The sequence below is a fragment of the Bufo gargarizans genome, chromosome 4, assembly GCF_014858855.1.
Source record: "Bufo gargarizans isolate SCDJY-AF-19 chromosome 4, ASM1485885v1, whole genome shotgun sequence".
Classification (NCBI taxonomy): domain Eukaryota; kingdom Metazoa; phylum Chordata; class Amphibia; order Anura; family Bufonidae; genus Bufo; species Bufo gargarizans.
The window spans coordinates 291,015,484-291,028,841 of record NC_058083.1 but is presented as its reverse complement, the minus strand read 5'-3'; the positions used below and the strand labels follow the sequence as shown (position 1 = coordinate 291,028,841).

General features: G+C 46.5%; 1 protein-coding gene across 1 annotated transcript in view; it reads left to right on the top strand.

The window, feature by feature from the left end:
* The window catches only part of REV3L (REV3 like, DNA directed polymerase zeta catalytic subunit), a 205,877-nt gene that overhangs the window by 89,918 nt on the left and 102,601 nt on the right, over nucleotides 1-13,358 (top strand). The window contains exons 2-3 of the mRNA XM_044291751.1: nucleotides 1,226-1,418; nucleotides 3,264-3,338. Coding sequence (XP_044147686.1) covers nucleotides 1,226-1,418; nucleotides 3,264-3,338 — 268 coding nt within the window. The remainder of the gene's footprint in view (nucleotides 1-1,225; nucleotides 1,419-3,263; nucleotides 3,339-13,358) is intronic.

Below are 13,358 nucleotides of genomic sequence, written 5' to 3'. Positions count from 1 at the left end.
CGCCCTCTGACGTCACGACTTGTATCAACTAGAGTGGGCGCGGCTAAGCTCTGTTCACTTGAATGGAGTTTAGCCGCGCCCACTCTAGTTGATACAAGTCGTGACGTCAGTGGGCGGGCGGCCCGGCGGTAAACAGTGAGAAGGCAGCGGCGCTCCTGGAGCGCAGCTGCCTTCTCAAACAGCTGATCGGCGGGGGTCCCGTGTGTCGGACCCCCGCCGATCAGAAGCTGATGATCTATCCAGAGGATAGATCATCAGTGAAATGAAAGTGCAGAACCCCTTTAAGTTCAGGGTTCTGCTAGAGCAATGCCCTCTTGTCCTGTGGTCATGAACTAGTTACTTTAGGCTCCATCTTTACCAGCTATAGGCAAATCATTGTCACTGCCAGTGGATTCCAGAAGAGTTTTGAGATTCTTTCCCTTGTTCTCTTCTCTGTCTAATAAAGTCCCACACAGTCATTTGGTCAGAAGCTATTAACCCAGACTTTGGGAGGCATGTGTGAATGCTGTCCTAAAAAGTGAAATGGAAAACAAAGGATCGGATTTTGGATCATTTGTCGATTCCTGTCAGAATTAGTGGGATATAATGCCCAGGGCAAACCTCGATGTTGTATAGTTGGCAGATTATATTTTTACGTGGTTTACAGTTTTAGGCTGCTTTCACACTAGCGTTCGGGTTTCCGTTCGTGAGCTCCGTTTGAAGGAGCTCACGAGCGGACCCGAACGCAGCCGTCCAGCCCTGATGCAGTCTGAATGGAGGCGGATCCGCTCAGACTGCATCAGTCTGGCGGCGTTCAGCCTCCGCTCCGCTCGCCTCCGCACGGACAGGCGGACAGCTGAACGCTGCTTGCAGCGTTCGGGTGTCCGCCTGGCCGTGCGGAGGCGTGCGGATCCGTCCAGACTTACAATGTAAGTCAATGGGGACGGATCCGTTTGAAGATGCCACAATGTGGCTCAATCTTCAAGCGGATCCGTCCCCCATTGACTTTACATTGAAAGTCTGGACGGATCCGTCCCAGGCTATTTTCACACTTAGCTTTTTTTAGCTAATATAATGCAGACGGATCCGTTCTGAACGGAGCCTCCGTCTGCATTATTATGGGCGGATCCGTTCAGAACGGATCCGCCCGAACGCTAGTGTGAAAGTAGCCTTACAATGCATTAAGCATGCCAGAGTAATAACTGACCAGATTAAGTAGATTTCATATTGTATTTTTTTTTTTTAGGTCAGAAGACATGCCTGCATCTTCATGGTATCTTTCCCTACCTGTATGTGCCATATGATGGGTATGGCCAGAAGGATCCAGAACGCTATCTCAGGCAGGTGGCCTTCAGCATTGACCGGGCTCTTAATGTGGCCTTAGCCAATCCGTCCGCCAACGTTCAGCATGTGTTCAAGATCACCCTGGTTTCTGGAGTGTGAGTATACAGTCATATGTGTAGACATAATGTACTACAAATCCATTATTTCTTATCATTTTGGAGTGTACAGCTTCATCAGTATATATACTACGGTGCGTTTGTGTATGCTATGTCATGGTTACATGATGATTGATCTTTGAGGAAACGGCCTTATGCCGGAGCAGCCTACATCTGCTAAGCATATGGGAGCGAGTACTGCCCTCGTTCTTTCAGGATAGAGTATTCTCTATAAAATTACAGGGAAACTTTGGCTTGTAGACATTTAAATGTTTGGTTTACAGAGTTGCCTAACAGGGAAAAATTAAGGGAATATGAGTAGATTGCAAACAAATATGATGTGCTGAACGCTTATCTCTAGCCATCGTCACCAGTTAATCTGTGTTTGTAGTCAGTGCATGAAAACACGCTTCTTTACTTCCAAAGACTGAAAGAACATGCATTCCAAATCCTGCTCACAGCAGACAGTTGGTTATTAGAGTAGCTAATATCCGAATGGAAATTTCCAGTATTTAACAGTGCCCCCATAACAAAAGCTAGTGCTTATTACTGCCCCCATCACCAAAGCTAGCTTCCAAAGATGCCCCCATTGCAAAAGCCAGCTTTCAACGGTGACCCCATAACAGAATTGGCATAACAATGACAACATAATAGAAGAAGCTGGCAGCAGTTCCTCCATAGTTGAAACCACCTTTTGACCTTGATAAAAGGCATCGTTATCCTGCAAAACTACATGGAAGATGCTTTGGTCTGAACAGAGTCATTACTTGTATACATTGGTGACCCCCGTTGACTTTAATAAGAATCTGTTGAGGATCCAGTATTTTTGACAGCAAGAATTTTGATGCAGAATAGATTGTGACGTTCTTGCTGTCAAAACTGCCTGAATAGCCAACAGAACCCCAGATAAAGGCTCTCAAAGCAAGCATGCACAGAGCCTACCGGAGTCAGCCTGCAAGAGTACAACAAGAAGGAGGAAGTTCGGAAGCTCACCACACAGATTTTTAGATATGTCATGTACCCCTTAGTGTACAACAGGTTAAGAAACTGTGGTTTATAGTGTCAGACTAGCACATTGTGGGAAGAACTATTTGGCAGCATACGTATAATGATTTATATGTTAATACAATAGTAATTATGATGTTCTCAAAGCATGGTCCACAAGCTGCATAGCTGCCTAGAATAGCTTTCTGTGTGGCAGATTGGTTGAATGACAGTCACACTACATGGACCCAGCACCCCAATCTTTGTCCACACAGAACATTGTACGTGGTCTACATTCCTTAGGCTAGTTTCACACACGCGCGTTCAGACTGTCCAGCAGGGAACAGCCTGCCGGATCTCCTGAACGCTAGTGTGAAACTAGTGGTTTTGAAAAATGGTTTCAGTGGGATACGCCACTGGGTCTCGCTTCATACTTAGTAATGACTAATCACAATTAACAGCGCTGACTTGCTATTATTTTTATCTTAAGCGCATATGTTTGAACAGAAAGTGAATGTGTTAAGTTACAGTAGCGTTGCGGCTGGGTTTGCAGCACCCAAAATGTGTCATGTTGACTGCCTATTGGATATTCTGCCTTTCATCGTCAGTAATAGGACATCATTTTCCTGTGGCTGCAGTGGTCCGGCAGTTTCACCTTTAGAAGCAAGCAGATTGCAGGCTGCCCCTGTTGATGCAGCTAGCTGTCATGGTGCCAGCGCCTAGTGGAATATGGCACTGCAGGTGTTAGGTTGAGTGGCTGTTCATTTATAGCTAAAGCAAACCAGGCCTTAATGTGGTTCTTCAGGATTTAACAATCTGACCTATCCTAACAGTGCCTTTTTTTTTTTTTTTTTTATGTAGCCCCTTCTACGGATACCATGAAAAAGAAAGGCAATTCATGAAGATCTATCTGTACAATCCATCTATGGTGAAAAGGTAAGTGTTTGATATCCAATACTTCCTTTCAGCTGAGTGGACACACATGGACCAATCAGACCAGCCGTATTACTATTGATGACTTATCCTCAATATCCGGATCAGATTGGGGTCTGACTCCTGGCGCTGATCAGCTGCTATATGAGCGATGCCTTCTCTGCCTGTTGAAGTGAATAGGACGGATCTGTCCCACAGAAGTGAATGGGGACGCCATACTTGTAATTACACCTGCCCACCACTGCAATTGCTGCGGCGAGCAGGTAAACGGGGCAGGGATTTCTCTTCAAACAGCTAATCAGTGGGGGTGACGGGAGTTGGACCTCCGCTGATCTGATATTGATGACTAGAGTTGAGCCAAGCAAGCTTTGGATGCTGAATCCGTAGTTGCTTCTTCATAATTTCAGAATAATACTGTACAGAGATTAGTCTGTGCAGTATTAGAATGTATGGGCTCGGCTGAGCCGACTAGTACCTCGGAACCGAAGCCAAGTTCGGTTTCAAGTTTTAAAGTGGTTTTCCAGTGTAAAAATCAAGTCCCGAAGTTATAAAAACTAACTAAGGCTAATCAGAGGCTATACATTCTAATACTGTACGGAGGTGAATCTCCGTACAGTATTATTCCGAAGTTTTGAACGAAGCGACTTCAGATTAAGCATCCGAAGCTCGCTTTGCTCAGCTCTATTGATCAATTATCCTGAGGATCGGTCATCAATACTAAAATGCAGACAGCCCCTTTAAGGCCCTATTACACTGAACACACTTTGGCCAGATATATGGAATACGAGTACTCATCCATCGGCTGATGGATATCTTTCATCAAGATAAAAGATGCAGATTGTTGTCAGCACATCTTCTCTGTAATCAGGGATGTGCTATCGATCATCTATAGAAGAAAATGAGGAAGGAACAGCTGTGGTAGCAATCGTACCCCACTCATTCAGCATTTGCATTGGCCTGTGTAAATCAGGCTGGTGCAAACGAGCGCCAATGGATGATTATCATACATCAGCACTCGCACTGCTTGAAAATTGGGCAGTGTAATACCATCCTTAAGGCGGGTTTACACTGCACAATTTTGCAGCCGATTGTTTAGAAGAAAGTGGTCCTTCCTGACAGTCGGCTGCTCGTTCACTAAAGGAAGCCAGGCATTTTTACATGCAGCCATCTCACTGTATGAGGACGAAGAATTGCAATTACGATTGCTCGTCCTCATACAGAATCATAGTTTTTGGGCAGGAGATCGCTGTTTGGACCGCACGATCTGCTGCCCAGAAACAACAATTGATGTGCCTGCACAAAAGTCAGGATCGCCCAATGAATAAGCATTTCGCTCATTCATCGGGTGATCAGCGTCAAATTTAGATAGGCAGATTGGTGGGAAACGAGCTTCACAGGAACGAGTATTCCCAAAAGGGCCCCGCAAATCCACCTTCAGAGAAGATGAACTTGGTCATAGTAGCCAATTTTTGCACACCTCTAACTCATCTGTAAAGATTCAAGTCCCTTTTACATGGCCCGAGGGGTGGGATAGCCCAGGAGTGAGTGTTCATACGAATTACAAATCTAAAAATCTGTAAGTTACATTCATATCTCTGTTTTAATTTATTTGAATAGGTATCTGTAGGTACTGGAGCATACTGATGTGGATGGTGTCTTGGATTCACAGATTTGAGCAGATTTTGAAAATATGCAAATGAATAAGGTGCTAGTATATGTATGCCATCAGTTACTGTTCAGTGGGGGTACGAATTCTAGGTCTCCCATGATCTTTAGGTTGATAGGACTGCAGCATTATTTATGTGACCCACTGCCAGAGGTATGGCACTTAAAACCAACATACCCAACCTTTCTCTCCCCTGACTTCTGTCATTGAGGAAGAGCCAAGAGGATACCAAACACATTATGTGGTCAACTGCACCTGCCGAAATTGGTGGGTTCATTAGACGTAGATTTAATGTTTATGGCCCGCTTTAGCTGCCCACCTTTATAGCAGTTTATCCTGGTGACAGATTGTCTCTTAAAAGAAGACTTGCAGTGTCACTGTTGTTGCTGTACATCTGGTTCTATGCCTAGCCCTGTGTCGGCATGTATTTCCCACTATACAGTGTTGACATCTTCTCCTCTACTATTCAGTCAGTTAGTACTTACCTCCTGGGATTGGTGTCCCTGTGGAAATTCAGCTGACTGTATCTCGACTACATAATTAGAACATTTGTACTGAGGCTCAGGGGGCTAAATCATAATTACTTCATTATGATTGCACTTCCATCAGGAGTTGCCATCTTTGTGTTAACAATGGGTGTGTATGTGTGTGTGTGTGTATGTATATGTATATATATTTATATTAACACATGTGGAATTATATACATACCGTAACAAAAAAGTGTGAAACAACTGAAAATATGTCATATTCTAGGTTCTTCAAAGTAGCCACCTTTTGCTTTGATTACTGCTTTGCACACTCTTGGTATTCTCTTGATGAGCTTCAAGAGGTAGTCACCTGAAATGGTTTTCATTTCACAGGTGTGCCCTGTCAGGTTTAATAAGTGGGATTTCTTGCCTTATAAATGGGGTTGGGGCCATCAGTTGCGTTGTGGAGAAGTCAGGTGGCTACACAGCTGATAGTCCTACTGAATAGACTGTTAGAATTTGTATTATCGCAAGAAAAAAGCAGCTAAATAAAGAAAATGAGTGGCCATCATTACTTTAAGAAATGAAGGTCAGTCAGTCTGAAAAATTGGGAAAACTTTCAAAGTGTCCTCAAGTGCAGTCACAAAAAACATCAAGCGCTACAAAGAAACTGGCTCACATGCGGCCCGCCCCAGGAAAGGAAGACCAAGAGTCACCTCTGCTGCGGAGGATAAGTTCATCCGAGTCACCAGCCTCAGAAATCGCCGGTTAACAGCAGCTCAGATTAGAGACCAGGTCAATGCCACACAGAGTTCTAGCAGCAGACACATCTCTAGAACAACTGTTAAGAGGAGACTGTGTGAATCAGGCCTTCATGGTAGAATATCTGCTAGGAAACCACTGCTAAGGACAGGCAACCAGCAGAAGAGACTTGTTTGGGCTAAAGAACACAAGAAATGGACATTAGACCAGTGGAAATCTGTGCTTTGGTCTGATGAGTCCAAATTTGAGATCTTTGGTTCCAACCACCGTGTCTTTGTGCGACGCAGAAAAGGTGAACGGATGGACTCTACATGCCTGGTTCCCACCGTGAAGCGTGGAGGAGGAGGTGTGATGGTGTGGCGGTGCTTTGCTGGTGACACTGTTGGGGATTTATTCAAAATTGAAGGCATACTGAACCAGCATGGCTACCACAGCATCTTTCAGCGGCATGCTATTCCATCCGGTTTGCGTTTAGTTGGACCATCATTTATTTTTCAACAGGACAATGACCCCAAACGCACCTCCAGGCTGTGTAAGGTCTATTTGACCATGAAGGAGAGTGATGGGGTACTGTGCCAGATGACCTGGCCTCCACAGTCACCGGACCTGAACCAAATCGAGATGGTTTGGGGTGAGCTGGACCGCAGAGTGAAGGCAAAAGGGCCAACAAGTGCTAAGCATCTCTGGTAACTCCTTCAAGACTGTTGGAAGACCATTTCAGGTGACTACCTCTTGAAGCTCATCAAGAGAATGCAAAGCAGTAATCAAAGCAAAAGGTGGCTACTTTGAAGAACCTAGAATATGACATATTTTCAGTTGTTTCATACTTTTTTGAGAAGTATATAATTCCACATGTGTTAATTCATAGTTTGATGCCTTCAGTGTGAATTTACAATTTTCATAGTCATGAAAATAAAGAAAACTCTTTGAATGAGAAGGTGTGTCCAGACTTTTGGTCTGTGTATATGTGGGTGTATATATATATATATATATATATATACATACATACATACATACATACATACATACATACATACATACATACATGTATGTGTGAGGAGTTGTGTCTAGCAAGGCAGGTATTTTCCTCCCAGTATGTGTGGCTGGTGGGCTGGTTTCCAGCCAGGTGAGGTCAAATATTGGACCGGAGTTTTAAGTGCCGGTCTGGGTTTTGGCAGCACCACGCTGTCCTTAAATAGGCAGCTGGGCTCAGCAGAGATGTCTCTGTTTTTGGGATCTGAGGCTTTGTGCCGTGCTGGAGGGCTGAGAGCCGCATGCCTAAAGCCTGCTGTGGACTACTGAAGGCAGAACTGCCAGCAAGGTGACTTGTGTTATATGAACTTTCCATTGTGTGTGAATTAACACCAAGACTGCAAAGTTACGTGCCGTTTTGTGCAATTGCCTCTAGTGTGAATAAACACTGACTTTTTGAGTTAAGAACTTGTATTTTGCCTCTGTACTGCACCCGCTTACCCTATCTACCAGAGCAAAACCCCACAATTGGTGGAGGATGCGTGCAAGAGCAGTGAGACTGGCGTGAACACCGATATTGTATGTCATACATTAAACCAGTTGTATGTCATACATTAAACCAGCTGTATTACAACCAGTGCCCCATGGCAAAATGGAGGCTGTTGTGAAGGCCCTCATGGAGGCTAACCTGCAGCAATTCGAGGCTAATAAGCAGCAGCAAGAGACCAACCAGTTGCTGCTACAACACGTGATGGCTTTGCAGACATCAGGAGCAACCCCAAGCGTCCACGATGCCCAGAAAGCAGTCCGTGCCGCAATTCCTAAGATGACGCCCGCAGACAACATCAAAACCTACCTGGCAATGTACGAGAAAGTGGCATAAGGGAAAAGCTACCCCATGACCTCAAGGTCTCCAGGGATAATTTTGGTACTGCACAACGTTTGGATCCAACTTTATCCCGGACCTGGGAAAATGTGTTAATAATAGATGGTGAACCACAACAACCTGGGCCAGAGTCAGTGTTTCCCCGTTTTGTGGTTCATCAGGATATGTTGTATCCGGTAAACCAACTACGGGGTGAGCCTATTGAACAGTTGGTGGTCCCCAAGGGTTTTTGCAAGCTTGTGTTAGATTTAGCCCACCAACACGTTCTCGGGGGTCACCTGGGGCTGCAGAAAACTCTGGATCGTATTCTACAGTGAATATGCTGGGCCAGCAGAACCGAAGAAGTGTAAGAGTTTTGTAAGTCTTGCCCGACCTGCCAGATAACTAGCCCCCAGCCACATTTCCGTAGTCCCCAATATCTCTCCTGATTGTCGAAGTACCGTTTGACTGAATAGCTATGGACCTCGTAGGCCCAGTACCGAAGTCCGCTAGAGGGCATCAACACATCTTAGTCATTGTAGACTATGCCACTGGGTACCCGGAGGCGGTGCCACTGCGACATACCTCAGCTAAACTCATAGCTAAGGAATTAATGGAGATGTTTTCCCGAGTAGGAGTACCTAAAGAGGCTCTGACCGACCAAGAGACCCCTTTTATGTCGAAGGTGATGAGGGAACTCTGTAAGTTGCTGCACATAACACAACTACGGACGTCCGTTTACCATCCGCAAACGGACGGTCTGGTAAAACCGTTTAACCAAACATTAAAAAATACGTTTAAAAAGGTAGTGTCGAAAGATGGGAAGGACTGGGACCTCCTTCTGCCCTATCTCATGTTCGCAGTGCGAGAGGTACTCCAGGCCTCTACTGGGCTCACGCCCTTCGAACTGCTTGGACGTGGCCAAAGAGGCGTGGGAACAACAACCCACTCCACATAATAGTGTAATTGAGTACGTCACCCAGATGCAAGATCGGATAGAGACAGTGTTGCCTCTTGTTAGGGAGCATATGGAGGCAGCTCAGTGAGCCCAGAGTCGGGTCTATAATCTGCAGGCTCGGGTCCAGATCTTTAACCCGGGTGATTGGGTTTTGGTTGTGGTGCCGACCGTGGACAGGAAGTTCCTGGCTAGGTGGCAGGGGCCCGCCCTACGAGGTACTCGAGAAAATTGGAGATGTAAACTACAAGGTACACCAGCCAGGGCGGTGAAAGCCAGAGCAGGTTTAGCATGTGAATTTACTCAAACCGTGAAGATATAGGGAAACCTACAGAAGACAGCCCGCGGCCGGGTTTTCTAGGAGAAGAGGTACCGGCCCCTCTGTCTGATGCAAGAGAGGCGGCTGCCACAGTAAAAATTGCTGACAGCCTCTCCTCTAAACAGACTCGGGAGGCCAGGGAGTTTGTTAGTCGGAATACGGATTTGTTCTCAGACATCTCTGGACGCACTTCTATAATTCAGCATGACATTGTCACTGAGCCTCAGGCAAAAGTCTGATTAAAACCATACCGGGTACCCGTGGCTCGGCAACAAGCCATATCGGAGGAGGTGCAGCTATTGTTGCAGCTAGACGTCATTGAGGAGTCAAAATGTGAGTGGGCCAGTCCTATCGTATTGATACCCAAGCCGAATGGGATGTTGCGGTTTTGTAACGATTTTCAAAAACTTAACGAGGTTTTAAAAATTGGATGCGTATCCCATGCCCCAGGTGGATGAGCTCATCGAGAGGTTAGGACAAACCCGGTATTTTTCTGTTTTGGACCTCACAAAAGGGTACTGGCAGGTGCCCTTAACGGAGGCTGCCAAAGAGAAAACTGCCTTCATCACACCTGAGGGGCTGTATCAATATAAGATTTTACTCTTTGGTCTGCATGGTGCCCCACCACTTTTCATTGACTAATGGACATTGTGCTTCGTCGGTATTGTCATCCACAGTACTGACTGGGAAAGTCACCTACCCAAAGTGCAGGCTGTAATGGACTCCCTTCGGAAAGTTGGCCTAACCGCTAACCCCAAAAAATGTGCGATAGGGTTAGAAGAGACTAAATACCTGGGGTATGTCATTGGACGCGGAGTCATCAAACCCCAAGTGAATAAAATAGAGGCGATACAGAATTGGCCCCGACCTGTAACCACTAGGCAAATAGTCATTCCTGGGAATGGTGGGCTATTACATGATGTTTGTTCCCCACTTTGCTACTGTAGCCGCGCCCTTGACAGGGCTCTTGAAGGGACAAAAATCAGTGATGGTTCGCTAGGATGATTGGGCGGAAGAGGCTTTTGCCGCTTTGAAGTCTGCCCTGTGTGGGTCAACTGTTTTGGCGACGCCCGACTTCAAGAGGGAGTTCGTGCTACAAACGAATTCCTCCGAAGTAGGCCTCAGTGGTGTACTTTTCTAGGAAGTCAACGGGGAAGAGCATCCCATTGTCTTCCTAAGCCGCATACTCGCCCCAGCCGGAACCAAGTACAGTATAGTGGAGAGAGAGTGTGCCTGGCTATCAAATGGGCTCTCGAGTCTCTCCGCTACTATTTGTTGGGGAGAAAGTTCCGCCTGGTGACCGACCACTCCCCTCTCAAGTGGATGAGCCAGGCCAAAGGGTTGAACAAGGGTGGGGGGGGGGGGGGGTGTTTGTCACACAGTGAGGGGTCATGTCTGGCAAGGCAGGTATTTTCCTACCAGCATTTTGCTGCTGGGCTGGTTTCCAGCCAGGTGAGGTCAAATGCTGGACCGGAGTTTAAGTGCCGATCCGGGTTTTGGCAGCACCTGGCTATCCTTAAATAGGCAGCTGGGCTCAGTAGAGATGTCTCTGTTTTTGGGATCTGAGGCTTTGTGCCATGCTGGAGGGTCGAGATCCGCATGCGGGGAAAACAGGCTCCCTAAAGCCTGCTGTTGACTACTGGAGGCAGAACAGCCAGCAAGGTGACTTGTGTTATATGAACTTGTATTTTGGCTTTGTACTGTGCCCCCTTTCCCTATCTACCAGAGCGAAACCCCACAATATAATATAGTGTGTGTGTGTATATATATAGTGACCTGACTTGAGAAAGGTTCTGTGAGAGAACCGAAACGTTGTCACTTGATATGTGTGAATAAAAGAGCACATTTTAACTTTTTTTTTTGCTGTTTGCCGTCCTGAATCGAGGGACCATCGCGGGCACCCTACATTCTACACAAGTTCTCAAGGGAGTACTGCCACAGTTTTCTTATGCAGCCCTAATATTATATATATATATATATATATATATATCCATAATATGGGAATTCTGTGCGATTAGGGCCCTAAATATTGCGATAACGATATGCAGTGCGATATTTTAAGGGAATCGTGCTAGAGGTCTATTTGCTGTGGATGGCACTGTTATGGAGGGGATCTGTGGATGACACTGTTATGGGTGGAATCTTTGGATGGCGCTGTTATGGGGGGGGGGATCTTTGTAAGGCGTTGTTATGGGGGATCTTTGGATGGCACTGTGGATGACACTGTGATGGGGGCATCTGTAGATGACACATATATAGCATCTTATGCTATGTGCCACCCCCCCCATAACAGTGTCCCTGCAGTGTGAATGACCCCCAATACAGGGGCTGGGGGTCAACATCTTGATTAGGAATGACAGTGGGGACCGGTGCAGTCCCTGTATTCTAATGCATCGGCCCCGCTCACTGTTGTATAATCTTATCTAACCTGTAGGCATTGTTAAAATATAATAATCATATGTAATCCAGCTGTATTACTTACAACTAAGTTGTAAGTTCCGTAGCAGAGAGGAGGGAGGAGGCAGGCCGGGAGGGCGGGCGACACTCGCTACGTCACACGCCCACGCCGCCTGCTCCATTCATAAAGTGGGCGGCGCAGGTGCATGACGTAGTAAGTGACACGCCGTCCGCCCTCATGGACTGCCTCCTCCCTCCTCTCTGCTACGGAACTGAAAGGGTTTCTACCACCAGATTTGGTCCTATTTAGCTGACTGACACTAGCGATGTGCTAGTGTCAGCAGTCCATAACAGTGTTCTTACTTATCATCTGTCTGCTGCCGTTCACCTTAAAAACTTACTTTTATAGATATGCTAATGAGCCTCTAGGTGCTATGTGGGCGTCATTAGCACCTAAAGGGCTCCGTCCACTAACCATTTCAGCCGCCCATCGCGTCCCTCCAGCCCGCCCCGCTCCTGTTGATTGCTGTAAAACTTCTCAGTATCTTGTACCAATTCCCGCGCCTGCACTGTGCGCTTCTGTATTCGGCGCAGGCGCAGTGAGTGAATGCCGCGCTCCTGGTGCCGGCTTCCTCACTGTAACGTAGTTGGCGCAGTGAGGAAGCCGGCGCCGGGAGAATACAGAAGCGCACGGCGCAGGCACGGGAATTGGTACGAGATACTGAGAAGTTTCACATCAATCAACAGGAGCGGGGCGGGCTGGAGGGACGCGATGGGCGGCTGAAATGGTTAGTGGACGGAGCCCTCTAGGTGCTAATGACGCCCACATAGCACCTAGGGGCTCATTAGCATATCTATAAAAGTACGTTTTTAAGGTGAACGGCAGCAGACAGATCAGTAAGAACACTGTTATGGACTGCTGACACTAGCACATCGCTAGTGTCAGTCAGCTAATAGGGAACAAATCTGGTGGTAGAAACCCTTTAAGTCTGGTGGAGGTAAGGCTACTTTCACACTAGTGTTCGGCTGTCCGCTCGTGAGCTCCGTTTGAAGGGGCTCACGATCGGACCCGAACGCTTCCGTCCAGCCCTGATGCAGTCTGAATGGATGCGGATCCGCTCAGACTGCATCAGTCTGGCGGCGTTCAGCCTCCGCTCCGCTCGCCTCCGCGCGGACAGGCGGACAGCTGAACGCTGCTTGCAGCGTTCGGGTGTCCGCCTGGCCGTGCGGAGGTGTGCGGATCCGTCCAGACTTACAATGTAATCGCAGCATTTTGGGGTTGGCCAAATCGCCATATTGCAATCGTCTATTATCGCGATATGATTGCTTTGTCGATATATCGTGCAGGCCTAATATATATATTAGTGTAAGGAGTACACTGTATTCTTTTGGAAGAAAAAAATTTAAACGTGAGACCAAATTAGCAGCGCTTACAACTCTGTGTTACATGTATCTCAATGATGGAGTCTATTTTAAATCTATTTTTAAATGTTATATCACTATTTTGTAGCTTTTCTCCATTGACATTAATAAATAAAAAAATCGCATAGTACCACAGCACCATAGTTTCACTGAAACATTTAAAGAGATTGTGTTCTCTAGGTTTTGGTTTACTAATTA